Source organism: Balaenoptera borealis (assembly GCF_965194805.1).
Source record: "Balaenoptera borealis genome assembly, chromosome: 12".
Classification (NCBI taxonomy): domain Eukaryota; kingdom Metazoa; phylum Chordata; class Mammalia; order Artiodactyla; family Balaenopteridae; genus Balaenoptera; species Balaenoptera borealis.
The window spans coordinates 7688471-7706977 of record NC_138869.1 but is presented as its reverse complement, the minus strand read 5'-3'; the positions used below and the strand labels follow the sequence as shown (position 1 = coordinate 7706977).

The window sequence follows — 18507 nt, the reverse complement described above, 5'->3', positions numbered from 1 at the left end:
TGGGGGAATTAATGGGTGATGGAATGGGGGAATTGATGGCTGAGAGAATGGAGAATCAATAGCTGAGGGAATGGATGAATTAATGGCTGAGGGAATTGGTGTATTAAATCCATGAAGGAATGGGTGAACTAATGGCTGTGGTAATGGGTATGATAGTGCCTTTGGGATTGGATGCGTTATTAGCATGAGTGAATGGGTGAACTAATGATTGAGGGAATGGTTGTATTAATGGCATGATGGAATGGGTGTATTGATGCCTGTGGGAATGGATGAATTAATGGCTGAGGGAAGGAGTGAATTAATGACTATGCAATATGTGTATTAGAGCTGAGGGAAATGGGTGAATTAACAGTATGAGGAAATGGGTGTATTAATGGCCGAGGAAATAGGTGAATTAATGGGAGAGAGTGTGTGAAGTAATAGATGTGGAAATGTGTATATTAATAGGTGAGTGAATGAGTGAATCAATGGCATGAGGGAATGAGTGTGTTAATAGCTGAGGGATTAGGTGATTTAATGGCTGAGGGAGTGCATCTATTAATGGCATGCGGGAATGGGTCAATTAATGGATGAGGGAATGGGTAAATTAATGCCTGAGGGAACGGGTGAATTAATGTCTGAGGGAATGGGTATATTAATGGCTGAGGGAATGTGGGTGTATTGTTGGATGAGGGAATCAGTGATTTAATGTAAGAGGAAATGGAGGCTTAATGGTGAAGAAATAGGTGAAGTAATGGCTGAGAGAATGTGTGTATTAAGGCTAAGGGAATGTGTGTATTAATGGCATGAAGGAAAGAGTGAACTATTGGCTGAGGGAATGGGTTTGTTAGTGGCTTAGGAAATGAATGAATTAATGGGTGACGGAATGGGTGTATTATTGGCATAATGGAATGGGTGAACTAATAGCTCAGGCAATGGGTGTATTAATGGCAGAGGGATATAGGTGAATTAATGGCTGAGGGAATGACTGAATTAAATCTGAGAGAATGGTTGAACTAATGGCTGAGGGAATGGGTGAATTAATGGATGAGTATGATGAGTGTAAGTGCATTAAAGCTTGGCAGGGCTCTGGGAGTGCCCATTCCTACGGCCTACCCCTGATGGGTGTCCCCCAGCCCTGATGCTTACCCCCCCTGCAGATGAACAGGAGACCACGGGTGCCATCAGCTACACGGTGGAGTTGAAACGCTACGGGGGCCCCCTGGGCATCACGATCTCAGGCACAGAGGAGCCTTTCGATCCCATTGTCATCTCGGGACTCACCAAGCGTGGCTTGGCTGAGAGGTGAGCCGGGGCTCTGTGGGGACACACAGGTGAGCCCAGGGACCCCATGGGACAGGAGCTGGGCTTTGGGATCAGCCAGACTGGATCTTACCTTTGTTCCAACATCGATGGCCTGGGTGACATGGGGCCTGTCCCATCCCTCTCTGAGCCTCAGTTCCTCAGATGCGGGCCAGCCCCTGGCAGACCTCCTGACTTCAGGTAAGTGCTGGGTAAATGTATGCTCATCCCTCTTCTCCCCCAAACCTGGAGATCACCCCATTTCTGGAAAGTCAGCATGTGAGTCTTTTTGGAGCACCTGCTATGTGCCTTCATAGTACAGGAGCCATGTCCCTGGTACCTGGGTCCCAGCACAGCCTGGCACCTCTCTTGAGGCATTGGGACAGGGGTCCCTGCTATCCTCTCCCCTAGAAAGCTTTCCTGAAATTGTGGCAGAATGGAGAGATGTGAGAAGAGGGGTGTCCAGGCTGTCCAGTTTGGAGGGGGAAGCAGGTGGATCTGGGCCCAGAAGTGGAACTGGTCCCCACGGGGGTCACATGGAGGCAACCCCAGTGTGGGTGAGACAGGCTTTCTCTGGACAGCTTTGCAGTGAGCTCCAGGCACTGAGAAGAGCTTTCTGTAAAAGGGAAGCCTTGCCCAGCCTGGCGGGCAGAATGGGCCCTTGGAGGAGGACGCAGCACAAGGGGCCAAACCATGGTGGGGTGGTGCAGGAGGATGGGAGGTATTCTGGGGCTGAGGTGTCAACCTGTTGGCGTCTGTGCTCCTGGATCGCCCCCTGCTGGGTGTCTAGCAGACTGCAGAGGCCAGTGGGACCGGTTCTGACCTCAAATGTCTTCATCCACTCTGGCATTTTCTGGGTACCTACTGTGTGCCAGCCCTACGGGGCACAACAGACAACCTGTCTGCCTTTGCCTGGCTGATCTAGGTTAGCACTGTCTAACTGAAGTATAATGTGAGCCACAAATTTATTTATAAACTTTTTAGCAGCCACATTAGAAAAGTAAAAAGAAATTTTTTAGATCTTAAATATTTATTTCAACACGTCATCAATATAAAAATTATTGACAGAGTATTTTACATTCTTCTTTCGTATTATGTCTTCAGAATCTGGTGTGTATTTTACACCTCCAGCACGTCTCCTTTCAGGCCAGCCACAATTCAGGAGCCCAGTAGCCACATGTGGCTGGTGGCCATCGTACTGGACGGCACAGCTCTGGCCTTCCTCCCCAAATCCACCATATTCTGACTCAGTCGCTCCCCCAGGCCCTCGGGGAGCTTGCTGGGCAATGCTGGGCGTGGAGGGGCTTGACCCTCCATGAGCTCCCACCTGGGGGCAAAATCCACATTTAGAGTTTAAGGACCCCCCACTCCAGTCCTCTGCTTCCTTCTCCCCCACCCAGGTCAGGTGCATTCTCAGCACCTGCTGCAACCCCCCTCCCCACCCTCAGCCCTGGCGGCTGCTCAGAATCACCTTCCCTGGCCCCGCTCCCAGAGGTACGATTTCATTGGTCAGGGGGAGGGGCCGGGCATCCGCACTTTTTACAAAGCTCCTTAGGTAATTCTAATAGTATCTAGGTAGAAAACCACTGGGTTAGTACACTGCTTCTGCTTGGCCTCTTCAGCGCCCCCATACTCCTTTGTGAAGTCAGCTGGACCCTGGGGATTAGGCTCATTCTCTAGGTGGGGAAACTGAGGCCCAGGGAGAGGGAAAGGCTACACATGGATTTCAGCTGGAGGGAAATGTGAATTCATTCCACCCATCCATCCTTCAATTATAAAATAAGTATTATCACCCTTACTTTACAGATGAAAGAACTGAGACTCAGGGAAGTTAAGGAACTGGCCTAAGACCACATGGCATTTGTCAGCTAGTATGTGGCATTCAAACCATCCTCAAAACTCATGCTGGACGCTGGTTCCAGAACCTAACTTTTAGAGTCGAGCAGGAAAATCCCCTCCCAGATGCTAGACTTCATACTTCTATTAATACAATCACACTTGCTTTTTTTTTCCCCCCACAGGTGGGTTTAACTGGGGTCAGCCGGGCTTGTGCTTTGGGGTTCCTGAGTTCCCCAAGGGCAGACCCCCACTTCAAGGCCCTGTCTAACTTCCATCCTCTACCCTGTGCCCCCTCCCCAGGACTGGCGCTATCCACATTGGGGACCGTATCCTGGCCATCAACAGTGTTAGCCTCAAGGGCCGGCCACTGAGTGAGGCCATCCACCTCTTGCAGGTGGCTGGTGAGACCGTCACCCTGAAGATCAAGAAGCAGCTAGACCGTGAGCCTCACCCCACACCTGGGCGCCATCCAGCCCATTTAGGAAGAGAGATCCCTCAGCCTCTGTGCCAAGCTTTGTGAGGCCCAACCTCACTGAATTGTTGCTCACCCCGTGGAGGTGGGAGGGTACCTGGGACAGTGGAGACAGAGGAGACAAGGCTCAGAGTGATGGGAGCGATGGGCCCGAGGTCATACAGCCAGTGTGGGGCCCTCTGGGCCTGAACCATGCTCTTCATCACCTCCTGCCTCTTGAGGTGCCTGCTTGTTTTGCCTTGTGGCCATCACTCATACATTCCTCAGTTTCCCCTGAATTTGTCCCCCGTGCTTTGGTAGGGAGTGGATGGAGCCTGAGCTTTAGAGCCTTCCTTCTAATCTGGGCTCCACTGTTGCTCCCCATGTGACCTTGGGCATGCTGTGCAGCCTTTCTGAGCCTCAGTTTTCACATCTCTGAAACGGGTTTGCCTATTGGCGTGCCTCCCATCTCACCTGTCAGCTTGCCCAGCAGGAGGCTCAGGGAGCCCAGGGCCTGTGAGTTCCCAAACCAGGCTGAAGTGGGGAAACTGAGGCTGGTTGAGCACCTCTGTCTCCAAGGTCAGAAGCCAGTGGCAGTGACACCCGCTTTTCCTCCCAGGCCCCCTCCTACCCCGCAAATCGGGCAGCCTCAGCGAAGCCAGCGATGCAGATGAGGACCCGCCAGAGGCGCTGAAAGGCGGCCTGCTGGCAGCCCGATCCTCGTCCACTGTGCCCAGTGTGGACAGCGCAGTGGAGTCCTGGGGCAGCTTGGCCACTGAGGGTGGCTTTGGGGGCCCAGGTAACACCTCGGGCCCCTGGACAAGCACCGTGTTCTCCGTGGGCCTTCGTAGGGGCTGTTCCCTCGGCCTAACCCTTCTTGCTCCCCTTCTGCTAGCCCCATCCTTTAGGGACACTTGCTGAAGGCAGACCTGATTGGGCCCCATTAGCCATTCTGAGGGCGCCTCACTCCTGAGAGTGTGGACTGCAGGCCTTCCCGGGCTTTGATTGGCATCCACAGCACTACAGCTGCCCATTCAGATCCCCCGCGTGAGGCCTGGGACCAAGTGGTCTTACTTCTGCCTCCTTCATTCCCAGCCCGACGGCCAGCACACAGCAAGTGCTCGGTGTTGACTGCATCCCATCGAAGACAGGAAGGCAGAAAGCCCCCTCCCACCCCATCCTGTGAGGCCCTCTTGGGTGGACACCCCCAGGGCGCCCCCAAGGACACAAGCTCCCCTGCCTATGCGTGTTGAGACCCATGGGTGCCCTTGGGGGGCATCTGAATCTGGTGGCTGGCCTTCTGGCCTCTGTGACCCCGAACCACAGGGACTCCCCAAGGCCCAGCTCAGGGAGTAGTGGAGTGAGGCCTCTAGGTAGCCTCAGGTGGCCCTCGGCCCTGGTCCTCACTCACTGGATATCTGCCCGATCTCGGTCTCAGCTTCTCCATCTCCAGAACTGGGTCAGCATCTCTCAGCATCACTCCCTGGGGCAAGACCTTCAGAGCTCCCCGTGGCAGGGAGAAGGGGATGGTTAACATAGTGGACCTCCGTCTCAGGCAGGGGTCGGCCAAGCCGAGCCCCGTGGAGCTGGGACAGGATCCTGGAGCCCCAGCATTAACTCTGCTGTTGATCAGGAGATCCAGGGGGTCCGGGTGGCAGGGGTCCTCAGGGGAGTCTGGGTAGTCAGGCAGGCCCAGAGAGGGCAAAGAGCTCTCCTGGGCCACCCAGCACAGCTAGAGATGGGGCAGGAAGGAGGGCAAGCTGAGGTCACAGAGAGGTTATAGGCGCCCCCTCTGTCCACCTGCCAGGTTCCTACACTCCGCAGGCGGCAGCCCGGGGCGTGACCCCCCAGGAGTGGCGGTGCAGCCGGCTGAGAAGCAGTCCCCCACCCACCGAGCCCCGGAGGACGAGCTACACCCCAGCCCCTGCCGACGAGAGCTTCCCCGAGGAGGAGGAGGAGGAGGACTGGGAGCCAGCAGCTAGGTCTGTGGCGGGGACTCCACGAGGGAGATGGGCTCGCCCTCTTGGCTAGGACGGGCGCGGGGAGCCGGTCCCTGTGCCAAGGCGGTGGGGGCGACGGGCAAGTCTTGTCTGGCCTCAGGAGGGCACCTCCTGGGAGAGGAGAGGAGGTGTGGAGCAGAGCCATCTCAGAAGGCCGAGGCGGGGGAAGGGCACGCCGGCCGGAGGGCACAGCAGGGGCAAAGGGGTGAGGGCCATCTCAGAAGGCCGAGGCGGGGGACGGGCACGCCGGCCGGAGGGCACAGCAGGGGCAAAGGGGTGAGGCTGGAGAGGCAGCCTGGCCGGCCCTCCCCACGCCTGGTGATCAGCTGTTCCCAGACACTGAGGGCCCGGACCCACACCCTCCCGACTTGGCCCAGATGGTGATGGCCTCCTGCGGGGGCCCTCGGGTCATGGTCACGAGCGCCAGCCCTGGGCTGGGGACATGGTGGGTTCTGTAGTGAATTCAGACGCTCCTGCGGGGAGCACACCCGGTGGAGAAATGCCGCTTCTCGTGCGGCCCCAGCCACCAGCTTCCCACGGCTCTGCTTTGGTCGGGCAGTTCCTTCTGCCTAGAATGCTCTCCCCTCCCCTCTCCTGGCCGATGCCTACTCATCCTTTAGACCAGCCTCAGACTCCCCTGCCTCGGGGAGGCTTCCCTGATCCTCCCTCCCTCTGCTGGCACCCACAGCTGCTCACGTGAGCCTCCTGGTGGCGCTGGCCACCTCGGGCCTACCTGTTAGTCACCTGGCTGTCGTGTCTTCTACTTGGCAGCCCTATAGCTCAGCCAGGCACCCAGTAGCTGCTCCCATGCACTCCATGAGTGACCCTCAGCTCCTTAAGAACAGGTCCTTCACCTTATTCACCTCCACAGCCCTGGGCCCAGGAGAGGGCCTGGCTCAGAACATTTGTAGAACTGACTTGATTGGAGCAAATGGCCTTCAGTCTCAGTCTTCTCATCTCTGAAATGGGAAGGGAAGGAGGCACCTAATTTGCATCACTGTCCTGGAGGCTCCCTTTCAGGGGAAAGCCTGCGTGCCTTCGTGAGAGTGCTTTGCACACCACAGCACACTTGATAACGTCCAGGGCTTTGTAGACAGCAAAGGGCTTTGTAAACGGTGAAGCATGAAAACGTGGCTTGTTACCGTTCTGATGAGACCCGATTTTAGAGCTGATAACGGGCCATACCTCCTGTGATGGAAGTTATAGGGTGGCGCAGCCCTTTCCCCAGCCCTAATACTCCATCGTCTCCATCCATCTGTGTCCTCGCCAGCTCCAGCTCTGTCCCTGTCGCTGTCCTGCAATGCCTTGTGTCTGGGTGGGGCCTGGGGTTGTCCTCTGGGGCTGCACCATGGATCTCCTGTCTGTCTGTCTGTCTGTCCGTCTGTCTCTCTTCCCAGGCGTCCTGTGTCACCGCTCTCCACCCCGTCTCATCTGCCCCTGTTCTAGCTGGCCATCGACAGTCCTGGTTGCCCCTAACTGCGTCTTCCCCCCATTCCGTGTCACCAACCACCGCCCCGGGGCCCCAGCACTGCCACCGAGGACGCCTGCCTTCCTGCCCACCCGCCCACCCAATGGCCCCTTGAGCCCAACGCAGGGCCCCAGGGCCCGAAGACTCCTCAGGCCCCAGCCCGCCCGCCAGGAGCTGACGCTCTCTGGTTCCTACGTTACAGCCCCACCCCTGGCCCCGCCTGCGAGGAGGGCTTCTGGCGCATGTTCGGGGAAGCCCTCGAAGACCTGGAGTCATGTGGTCAGTCGGAGCTGCTGAGGGAGCTGGAGGTACGCCCTGCCCCCCAACCAGGCCCCTGTGGGAGGTGGCACATTGATGGCATTGTGCTCTTGTGTAACGCGTACAAGGGTACTCTCCTGGCACCCTCCGTGTAAAGGTGCCTTCACATGCATACAGACTGTGGATGGACCCGTGTGCAAGTGTGACTGAGAGCACCGTGGCGTGGCACGTTAATTGGGGTGTGTGCACATGTGAGCATGTTTGGCATAAAACGTGTGTGTGCACACTGGGAGCACGTGTGTGTGCATGCAGGTGAGCACGCTCATGCATGCACAGTGCTGAGTATTGTCAGAACACGTGTGTCAGTGTGCACATTTGGATGCATAAGGGCAGTTTTGGTGTCTGTGTGTGCATGTCGTTAGCATGCCCAGTGGAAGCTTGTGGATGTCAACATCAGTAACAGCATGGGACATGAGAGGCCGAGAGGTGAATGCGGCTTTCTGTGAGGTCAGCCTTGCCCACGATGGAAAAGGCTGCCTGGGGAGACCTAGGGAGGATCTCACTGGGTCAGTTCTGAAGCTCCTTCATATTCTGAGAGCAGTAATTTACACTCTGTTTATCTGTGCTTTTGCCCTATTTTTGTTCCTAAAATTATTGATTGAGCCTTTTTTTTCTCTATCAGCCTTGCCAATTACTAGGCTCATCAAAGAACCAAGTTTTGTTTTTGTTAACTATGTCTCATGTTTCATTGTTTCCTATCTTACTCTTTCTTATGTCTAGCTTCGATATTCCTTTCCTTCTACTTTATTTGTGTTTAAATCCTGATACTTTTCCTGGTTTCTTAACTCCTTAGTCTTCAGTCTTTCTTGCTCCCTAACATCGTGCATTTAAAGGTAGGAATTTACCTGTAAGCACTTACCTGCCTCCCACAGGCTTTAAGTTGTACTTTTATGGTCTATTCAATTCCTAATACTGTCCTCTAGAGCTGCACCATGGATCTCCCCCACCCCCGCCTGTCTCTCCGTCTGTCTGTCTCTCTTCCCAGGCGTCCTGTGTCACCGCTCTCTACGCCATGTCATCTGCCCCTGTTCTAGCTGGCCACTGACAGTCCCGCTTGCCCCTAACTGTGTCTTCTCCCCATTCCGTGGCACCAACCACTGCCCTGGGGCCCCAGCACTGCCACCGAGGACGTGCTGCAGGGTTAAGCCTCTGCCCTCCCAGCCCCATCCTGTGCACCCTCTCAAATGCAGGGCCTCTGTCCACATCTATCCATCGCTGGGGTTTTGCACATGCTGTTCCCTCTTCCTGCCGGGGACTCTCCTTCCTCCCCATTTCTTGCTCATCTTTCAGATCTCGGCTCCGGAAGCTTCCCTGATCCCTCACACTGACCAGGTTCACTGTCCCAGCCTCTCACATTCTGTGTACCCTGGCCTCTGTGACATTTACTGCCATGTGTAATTCCATCTTCTTTATTTTTGTGACTAGCAAGTTAACAGAGTGGTTAAGACCCTCGACCCTGGAGCCAGACTCTGAGTTCAAATCTTAATCTTTCTAAGCCTCAGTTTCCTCATCTGTAAAATGGGTGGGGGGGAATGTTATTTGCCTGGCTCATAATATTGTAGAGCATAAAATGAGTTCTGTGTATAAAGTGCTTGGAACTGAGTCCAACGCAGTATAAATGCTAATAATTCAGTGCCAATGATTATTATTTTGATTGCTTATCATTGGGCTGAGAGCCCTAGGCTAGGTCCCCTAGGTCCCCTAGGCAGGGACCTCATCTATTCTGTTCACCATTGTGACCTTGAAGGCTGGCACACAGTAGGTGTCCATAGATGTTGACCGCACACAGAGCGGGAAGCATCTGAGTGAAGAGCTGTGTCCCTACAGGCATCCATCATGACAGGCACCGTGCAGAACGTGGCCCTCGAGGGCAGGCCTGGCCACCGGCCCTGGAGGAGGAACCAGGAGATACGAGCTTCCCCAGAAGAAATGCAGGAGGTGCTGCTGCCGACACCCTTGGAGATGCACAAGGTGGGTGCTGGGGGAGCACAGGAGGCCTGGATGCACGTCCTGATGCTGTGGGTATTCGCCATAGCTCCAGATGGGCCCCGCTCCTCCCTGGGCTTCATTCTCCTCCACCAATAAAACACAGATTTTGTAGAAGGTAGAGTTTTCCAAAACTCCTGCCTTTTGGGCGATACACACACACACGTGATACTTTAAGTAGACTCACTTTTTCCCCACTTAAGTTATCGTGTGCGTGTATCATATAAAGGCTTATAATATGTGTGTATATATATGTATGTGTGCGTGCATATCAGTACCTTAAATGAGAGGCCAGCATTTTTGTCATCTATAGGCTACTGTCTAGGAAAACAAAACACAGAAGAGAAAAAAGAGCTCTCGGCCCATAATAGCCTTCAGAAGGCTCTGAGCCTGAAGCCAGCTCTTTGGTGGACGGGGAGATGGGAAGTGTCAAAGGGTGGTGAAAACACATGGCCATCCCACTGAGACTTTCTCCTGGAATGGAAGCAGGAAGATTGAAAAAGAACTAAAAGGAACTCCTTTTCCTACAGCTTCCACTGTGACTGAGTGCTGTAGATGGAGGGTCAGCGGAGGTGGAGGGGAGGGGGTGCTCCAGAAGCCAGGGCTTGGGCACGATGCCAAGGTAGTAACACATGTGGAAGAGCAGCCAGGTGGGCTAGGGCTGGGTCCCGGAGGCATCAGATGCCAGACCAAGGGGCTTAGGCAACTTTGGGAGGCTAGGGGGAAAGATCGGGGCTCCAGAGGTCTCCTCCTCCTCCTGTTCCCAGGTGACACTGCACAAGGACCCTGTACGGAGTGACTTTGGTTTTAGTGTCTCAGATGGCCTCCTGGAGAAGGGCGTCTATGTCCACACTGTGCGCCCTGATGGGCCAGCTCAACGTGGGGGTCTCCGGCCCTTTGACAGGGTCCTCCAGGTAATGCTGGGTGGTGGCACTGTTGATGGAGTGGCCTTTTGTAGCCCCAGAGTGGGGAGAAAGCCCGACTTCTACCTTGGCTGAGTGGCCTTGAGCAGGTTGCCTCCCCTCTCTGAGCCCCAGGTTTCTTTTTTATTTTTAAATAATCCTTTATTTTTTATTTTTTTATAGATTTTATTTATTTATTTATTTATTTATGGCTGTGATGAGTCTGCATTGCTGTGCATGGGCCTTCTCTAGTTGCGGTGAGCTGGAGCTGCTCTTCATTGTGGTGCACGGGCTTCTCATTGCAGTGGCTTCTCTTGTTGCGGAGCACGGGCTCCAGGTGCGCGGGCTTCAGTAGTTGTGGCTCGCGGGCTCTAGAGCGCAGGCTCAGTAGTTGTGGCACACGGGCTTAGCTGCTCCATGGCATGTGGGATATTCCCGGACCAGGGCTCAAACCCGTGTCCCCTGCATTGGCAGGCGGATTCTTAACCACTGCACCACCAGGGAAGCCCTGAGCCCCAGGTTTCTCATCTGAGAGAAGGGAATGACAACACAGTTGTATTGGTGAGGTTAGGCTAAGTTATGCTGCAGGAACAAACAATCCCAAATCTCAGTGGTTTAATACACATGAACATTTATTTATCACTTATACAATATGTCCACTGTGGGCCAGTGTGGGCCTTGCTCCACCTGCACTGGTGGAGGCTCCACCCTCTAGTAAATGCCTCGGACTCCATGGCAACTAAGTCATGTGATCTCACAGCAAGGGAGCCTGGGAAATGTGAGTGGGCAGATAGAAGCTGTGGGGCGTCCCTGGCACACCCTTTCCCATGCCCCACATTCTAGGCAGGAGGCTCAGCGTGTGGTCTGCTTGTGATGTTAAAAAATGGAGACAGTCTCTAGGTCCATCCATGTCTCTGCAAATGGCACAATTTTGTTCCTTTTTATGGCTGAGTAATATTCCATTGTATATATGTACCACATCTTCTTTATCCATTTGTCTGTCGATGGGCATTTACGTTGCTTCCATGACCTGGCTATTGTAAATAGTGCTGCAATGAACATTGGGGTGCATGTGTCTTTTTGAATTATGGTTTTCTCTGGGTATATGCCCAGTAGTGGGATTGCTGGGTCATATGGTAATTCTATTTTTAGTTTTTTAAGGAACCTCCATACTGTTCCCCATAGTGGCTGTGTCAATTTACATTCCCACCAACAGTGTAAGAGGGTTCCCTTTTCTCCACACCCTCTCTGGCATTTCTTGTTTGTAGATTTTCTGATGATGCCCATTCTAACTGGTGTGAGGTGATACCTCATTGTAGTTTTGATTTGCATTTCTCTAATAATTAGTGAGGTTGAGCAGATTTTCATGTGCTTCTTGGCCATCTGTATGTCTTCTTTGGAGAAATGTCTATTTAGGTCTTCTGCCCATTTTTGGATTGGGTTGTTTGTTTTTTTAATATTGAGCTGCATGAGCTGTTTATATATTTTGGAGATTAATCCTTTGTCCATTGATTCGTTTGCAAATATTTTCTCCCAATCTGAGGGTTGTCTTTTCATCTTGTTTATGGTTTCCTTTGCTGTGCAAAAGCTTTTAAGTTTCATTAGGTCCCATTTGTTTATTTTTGTTTTTATTTTCATTACTCTAGGAGGTGAATCAAAAAAGATCTTCCTGTGATTTAGGTCAAAGAGTGTTCTTCCTATGTTTTCCTCTAAGAGTTTTATAGTGTCCAGCCTTACATTTGGGTCCTTAATCCATTTGGAGTTTATTTTTGTGTATGGTTTTAGGGAGTGTTCTAATTTCATGCTTTTACATGTAGCTGTCCAGTTTTCCCAGCACCACTTATTGGAGAGGCTGTCTTTTCTCCATTGTATATTCTTGCCCCCTTTGTCATAGATTAGGTCACCATAGGTGCATGGGTTTATCTCTGGGCTTTCTATCCTGTTCCATTGATCTATTTTTCTGTTTTTGTGCCAGTACCATACTGTCTTGATTGTTGTAGCTTTATAGTATAGTCTGAAGTCAGGGAGCCTGATTCCTTCAGCTCCATTTTTCTTTCTCAAGATTGCTTGGCTATTTGTGGTCTTTTGTGTTTCCATTCAAGTTGTAAAATTTTTTGTTCTAATTCTGTGAAAAATGCTATTGGTAATTTGATAGGGATTGCACTGAATCTGGAGATTGCTTTGGGTAGTATAGTCATTTTCACAATATTGATTCTTTCAATCCAAGAACATGGTATATCTCTCCATATGTTTGTGTCGTCTTTGATTTCTTTCATCAGTGCCTTATAGTTTTCTGAGTACAGGTCTTTTGCCTCCTTAGTAGGTTTATTCCTAGACACTGTCATATAGAGTGAAGTAAGTCAGAAAGGAAAAAACAAATATTGTATATTAACACATATATGTGGAATTTAGAAAAAAGGTAGAGATGAACCTATTTGCAGAACAGAAATAGAGACACAGATGTATAAAACATACATATGGACACCAAGTGGGGAGGGGGGTGGGATGGATTGGGAGATTGGGATTGATGGATGTACACTACTATATATGAAGTAGATGGCTGGTGAGGGCCTACTGTATAGCATGGGGGAAAAAAAAGGTCCAGTCTGTTTGCAGGACATATATTAAGTTAACCTTAAAAATGCATTCCAATATACAGGAGGTGCAAACAAATACTGTTTGGCTCCACTTATATGAGGTACCTAGAATAGCCAAATTCATATAGTCAGAAAGTACACTGGTAGATACCAGGGGCCAGTGGTTGGGGGGGAATGGGGAGTTAGTGTTTAATGGGGACAGCGTTTCAGTGTAGGAAGGTGAAAAATTCAGGAGATGGATGATGGTGAGCGTTGCATAACAATGTGAATGTACGTAGTGCCACTGAACTGTACAGTTAAATATGGTTAAAATAGTGTGTTTTACATTATGTGACTTACCACAATAAAAAGACATTTTAAAAAAATGAATAAAATTAGATTTTTCGGATGAGAAAGAAAAACGGAGACAAGCAGGCGCTGGAGGGTGACAGATGCATGGAGGGGTGGAGAGACTGAAATGAGCGCCGTCCTCTGTGTGAGCGGTCAGATCCACCCTGCGTCTGGGCTGGGCAGGGTCTGTATTTGAAGAAATTCTCACCCACTTCAGCCCAGACTGAGCTGACGCCATCTGCCCCATGGCTGTGCACGTGCAGGTCAACCACGTTCGCACGCGGGACCTTGACTGCTGCCTGACGGTGCCGCTCCTGGCCGAGGCGGGCGATGTCGTGGAGCTGGTCATCAGCCGCAACCCGCTGGCCCAGAGCAGCCGGGCCCCACGAGCACTGGGCCCCAGAGGCCCACGGATGCTGTGAAGTCAGCACGTGGTCTGGACACCTGGGAAGATCCTGGCGCCCACACCTGCAGCCAGGCTGAAGAAGTGGCCACCCACTCGTCCATCTGTCATCTGGCAGGCTCTGACCAGACTGTCTTCTCCACGTCTGCGGCAACGGGGACCCGGGCCCAGTTGCGGTGATATCGAGGTCTTTCTCCAGCTGGGCCTCCAAGATGCCCAGTGCGGGGCCTGCCCAGTAGGGATCGAGGCAGGCTGCTCAGCCGGCAGTACAGGGGCTGCCCTCAGTCCCTGAAGAACCCCTGGGAAGAGCGTCTAGTGCGGGGACAGCTCAGCTCCGCGCGAGGAGCGTCCTCCCAGAAGAGCTATGGGGCCTGAGTGGCTGTGAGGAAGGAGGGAGCGCCCTGTCTCAGGAGGTGAGCAAGCGGGACCTGATCCCACCTGTGCGGTCGCAGGCAGGGGTGTGCCGCTTCCCGGCGATGTGTCGTGCGGGCTCAGGTGGTTAGCGTCCCCCGGGGGAGCATTGAGGGGGAGGGTGGGGGCTACTTCATCTGGACAGCCTCCCGCCAGGAAGGAGGCTGCTCAGGGGAGGAGGCCAGCCGCTTCCCTTCTCCAGAGTCTGGTGTTCAGGGCTCACCAGCATCCCCACTTAGGAGACTCTGAACTGGGGTGTCTGGATTCCCAGGAAGCACAGGCCCTTTGAGGGGTTCTTTCATTTCTGAGACTCTGGTCGAAGCCTCTGTCATTTGAGGCCACAATTCTGGGCCCGTTGGGCGAGCTTGGTGTCAGGCTTTGGGCTGTCAGCCCCTCCTGCTGCTTTAGTAGGACGTGTGACCACTGGACCAGATGAGTACACCCGTCTTAGCCCAGGCCCCTCAGGGTGGGTGGGAGTCATTTCAGGACAAAAGACCCAGGGGGTTCCATTCAGCTGCTATTACAGTGAAGATGGGAAAACCATGGAAATAAATAGGATATGTAAGATGATAGCGCTCCTAGCCAAATAAATCAGTGAAGGAGGAGAGAGAAGCAGAGACGGACAGACAGACAAGCAGGGGAGACAGGCCATTCTTTCTCACGCCCAGCAGCGACAGTGTCCAAAGTGGTCATTCAAGGAAGTTGATTCTCACTTGAAATCTGGAAGCACCAGCATCCCTTAAAATCACTTTCCTCATTTTCTGCAGTCCAGAAACCCTTTTGGTTTTGAGAAGGGCCCGGGGTCTCCACCTGGTGGTCTGGGCTGTGGCCCCTGAGATGGAGGTGGGCAGAAAGGATTCAGCCAGGTCTTGGGACCTGTTCTGCCCCTTCCCAGCTCCTAATAGGGTCTCAGGAAAACAGGGGGCACCCACTCCCACCTTCATCCTCCTCTACCCCTGAATCCCCTAGAGGCCTGAAAAAGGCTCTTCCACTCAAGGGACTCGGTAGGGAGTCAAGACATCTGTTGCTTTCACCCTGGGTCACTGCTCGTTGCTGTGTGAACCCCTCTGGTCTGACCCCCTCTGGACAATTAAGGGGTTGACAGTCTCTGAGCAGGTACTGGCCTGCCTGTCAGGGCGGAACCATCTCTGCCCGCTGGGCTTGGGAAAGCTATGCTCGACAGCAGCCAAGGAAGATGCATCCTGACCCTGAACAGTGTTCTGCCCTCCTCAGGCTGAGGCCTCTGCGATTCCCCCAGACGTATGCAACCAGGCCCGGCGGGTGGATCTCCTGGCCACGCCGGCCTTCTCATATGCAATATTCCTCTGTCTTCTCGTGGGGATCGTTCACCCCAGAATTGACACCTCCTGACACCTGTCCCCCAGTGAGCGTCCTGCCTGCCTATGCATTTTGGGTACAGCCCCTGGGACATGCCCCTTCCACCCCCAAAAGCTGTATTTTTCTCTGGCTGAGATTGGAACATATTCCTTGTAAAGTATTTTTCTACTTGGGGTTTTCTTAGGGCTCTCGGGAAGCACAACATGCCAGGGAGTGGCACTGTAAAGGCCACTTGGGGTCTCCTTGGGGCCCACGTGTACATTTGCCCCACTGACTTGCAGTGACGTGGGAGTGGGGGGCGGGGGGTGCTGTTGGGATGATCTTTTTAAATAAAATTATTTAAAAGTACTTGGATTAGTGTGTCTGCTTTTTAAAACAAAAAAACAGGCTGGTGATACCTATCTAATTACCCATGACATTTTGCACAAAACTAGGACAAATAATCCTAAAATTTCAATCAAACGACAAAAGAAAGACCCAGAATTGCCAAAGTAATCCTGAGGAAAAAGAACAAAGCTGGAGGGATAACCCTCCCAAACTTTACACAACACTAAAAAGCTACAGTAATCAAAGCAGCATGGTATTGGCACAAAATGGACATATGGATCAATGGAACAGAATAGAAAGCCCAGAAAAAAACCCACACACTTATGGTCAATTAATTTTCGACAGAGGAGGTAAGAATATATGATGGAGAAAGACAGTCTATTCAGCAAGTGGTGCTGGGAAAGTCGGACAGCCGCATGTAAATCGATCGATCAATAACATTAGAACACTCCCTTATGCCATGCACAAAAATAAACTCAGATGATTGGCTTAAATATGAGACATGACACTACAGAACTCCTAGAAGAGAACATAGGTAAAATATTCTCTGACATACAACATAATGTTTTCATAGGCCAGTCTCCCAAAGCAATAGAAATAAAAGGAAGAGCAAAGAAATATGACCTAAACAAAACTTGAAAGCGTTTGCGCAGCAAAGGAAAACATACACAAAACGAAAAGACAACCTGAGATGGGGAGAAAATATTTGGAAATGATCTCACGACAAAGGCTTAATTTCCAAAATATACAAACAGCTTATAAAAATCAACAACAAAAAAACAACCCAATAAAAAAAATAGGAAGACATAAACATTTCATAACGAAGACATACAGATGATGGTCAACAGACATGTGAAAAGATGCTCAACATCACTAGTTAGTTATTAGAGAAATGCAAGTCAAAACTACAAGGAACTACCACTTCACTACAGTCACAATGGCCATCATCAAAAAGTCCACAAATACTAAGTGCTGCAGACAGTGTGGAGAAATAAGAATCCTCCTAAACTGTTCGTGGGAATGTACATTGGTAACAGCCACTATAAAGGGCAGTATCGAAATTCCTATAAAACTAAAAAGAGAGCTACCCTACATGCCAGCAGTCCCACATGGGGGTGTATTTCCGAAGAAATCCATGATTGAAGAAGACACATGCACCCCACTGTTGATTGCACCACTATTTACAATAGCCAAGACAAAAACAACCAAAATACCCACATATAAATGAATGGATAAAGATGTGGTACCTGTGTACAATGGACTCTTAGCCGTAAACAAGAACTAAATAATGCCAATGGAAGAAACATGGATGGAACAGGGATGATCATAAGCTAAGTGAAGTCAGTCAGAGGAAGACAAATAGCATATGATATCACTTATAGCTAGAATCTTAAAAAATGATACAAATGAACTTATTTACACAACAGACTCACAGATTTAGAAAACAAACTTAGGATTCCCAAACAGGAAAGCTCAGGGGCAGAAATAAATAAGGACTTTTAGATTAATGTATACACAATAATATACAAAAAATAATGAACAAGGACTTACTGTACAGCGAAGGGAAGTCTGCTCAACGTTCTGCAAAAACCTATATGGGAAAGATAACAAAAAAGGATATAACTACACATATAAATGAATCAGGTTACTGTACACCTACAACAAACACCACATTGAAAATCAACTATATACCAACATACCATAAATGTTAAATTAAAAAAGAAAAGAAATGCCTACTACAACCCCTCCGGCCTGGGTGATCTAGGCTGGTTTCATATACCCTAAGCATGAGGAGACTTGGGTCCCAAAGCTGGACTGAAGTGGAGGTGGGAGAGCAGGAGAGGATGTGCCCACAAAGGAGAATCCTAAAGAGCTGTACTGTCTGTCACTTCTCCATGGAACCACAAACTCCAGCTGCAGGTGGGCCCTCTGACAGCTAAATGAAGCCGAGTGCACCCAAACCATGCTGGACCATCTAGGAGGCAGGAGCTTCAAAAAGTGACCCAGCCTCCACGGCTGCTGGTGGTGGGGTTCCCACATCCAGCCTCCTTGCCAGGAGTCACCCAACCTCCACACCGCAGGAACCCCAGCAGCGTGGTATGGCCAGGGTTTGGAATTTTGGGGGGCGTGAAGCTTAACGGGGAAGAGATAGTGACATACAAGCCCTTGGGTGTTGTCTATGGCACCTTCCCCTCTAACTCACAGCCAAGTAAGATGACTCTTCCTAAAGCTTTTGGATGCCTAGGAACCAGAGTTGGGCATGAAGAAATGCTGCCGCCTTGTGGACGTTTCCCGTAACAACTTTACAACCGGTGCTACAGGGCGCCTCATATTCAAAAATCTTTGGGGCTTTTAATGACACGTGTCCTCAAAAATCAGCTGGGTTAGGTAACCGAAAAAAAATTCGAAACACACAAACTTTCATTCAGCCAAATTTCAAGTGGGAAAGTTTACTCACACTATTTAGAAAATTAAAAATACACACCACGACAAGATGCATAACATGGCTCATTATTGCAGAAATCAAAATCCAAAGTGTAACGAGAGATCGCCTCCCAGCAGGCAGAATGGCCAGAATCAAAAAGTCTACAAACAATCGATGGGGGAGTGAGTGTGGAGAAAAGAGAACCTTCCCACTCGGGGAGTGGACATGTACATTGGTAAGCGCCATTAGAAAGCACTGTATCCCAGTTCCCAGAAAACTAAGGAGAATGTAACCCTATATTTCTGCTCTCCCACTCCTGTGCGTGACACGGGGAAATCCGTAATTCAACAAGACACATGCACACCAACGTTCATTGCGACACTATTTACAATTCCCAAGACACAAAACCAAACAACTAGTCCAGAGAGAGA

At 51.0% G+C, this 18507-nt stretch overlaps 1 protein-coding gene across 7 annotated transcripts in view; it reads left to right on the top strand.

Moving 5' to 3' along the window:
- GRIP2 (glutamate receptor interacting protein 2) overlaps positions 1-17924 on the top strand; it is a 68083-nt gene extending 50159 nt beyond the window's left edge. For 4 of the 7 annotated variants that reach the window (XM_082345705.1, XM_082345700.1, XM_082345699.1 and 1 more), the window contains 8 exons: positions 1140-1284; positions 3421-3560; positions 4191-4370; positions 5379-5553; positions 7242-7347; positions 9185-9328; positions 10111-10257; positions 13436-17923. In XM_082345705.1, the coding sequence (XP_082201831.1) occupies positions 1140-1284; positions 3421-3560; positions 4191-4370; positions 5379-5553; positions 7242-7347; positions 9185-9328; positions 10111-10257; positions 13436-13594 (1196 nt within the window). In that variant the 3' untranslated portion in view covers positions 13595-17923. The other 3 variants (XM_082345702.1, XM_082345703.1, XM_082345704.1) reach the window with 3 other exon arrangements.
- The last annotated feature ends 583 nt before the right edge of the window (positions 17925-18507 follow it).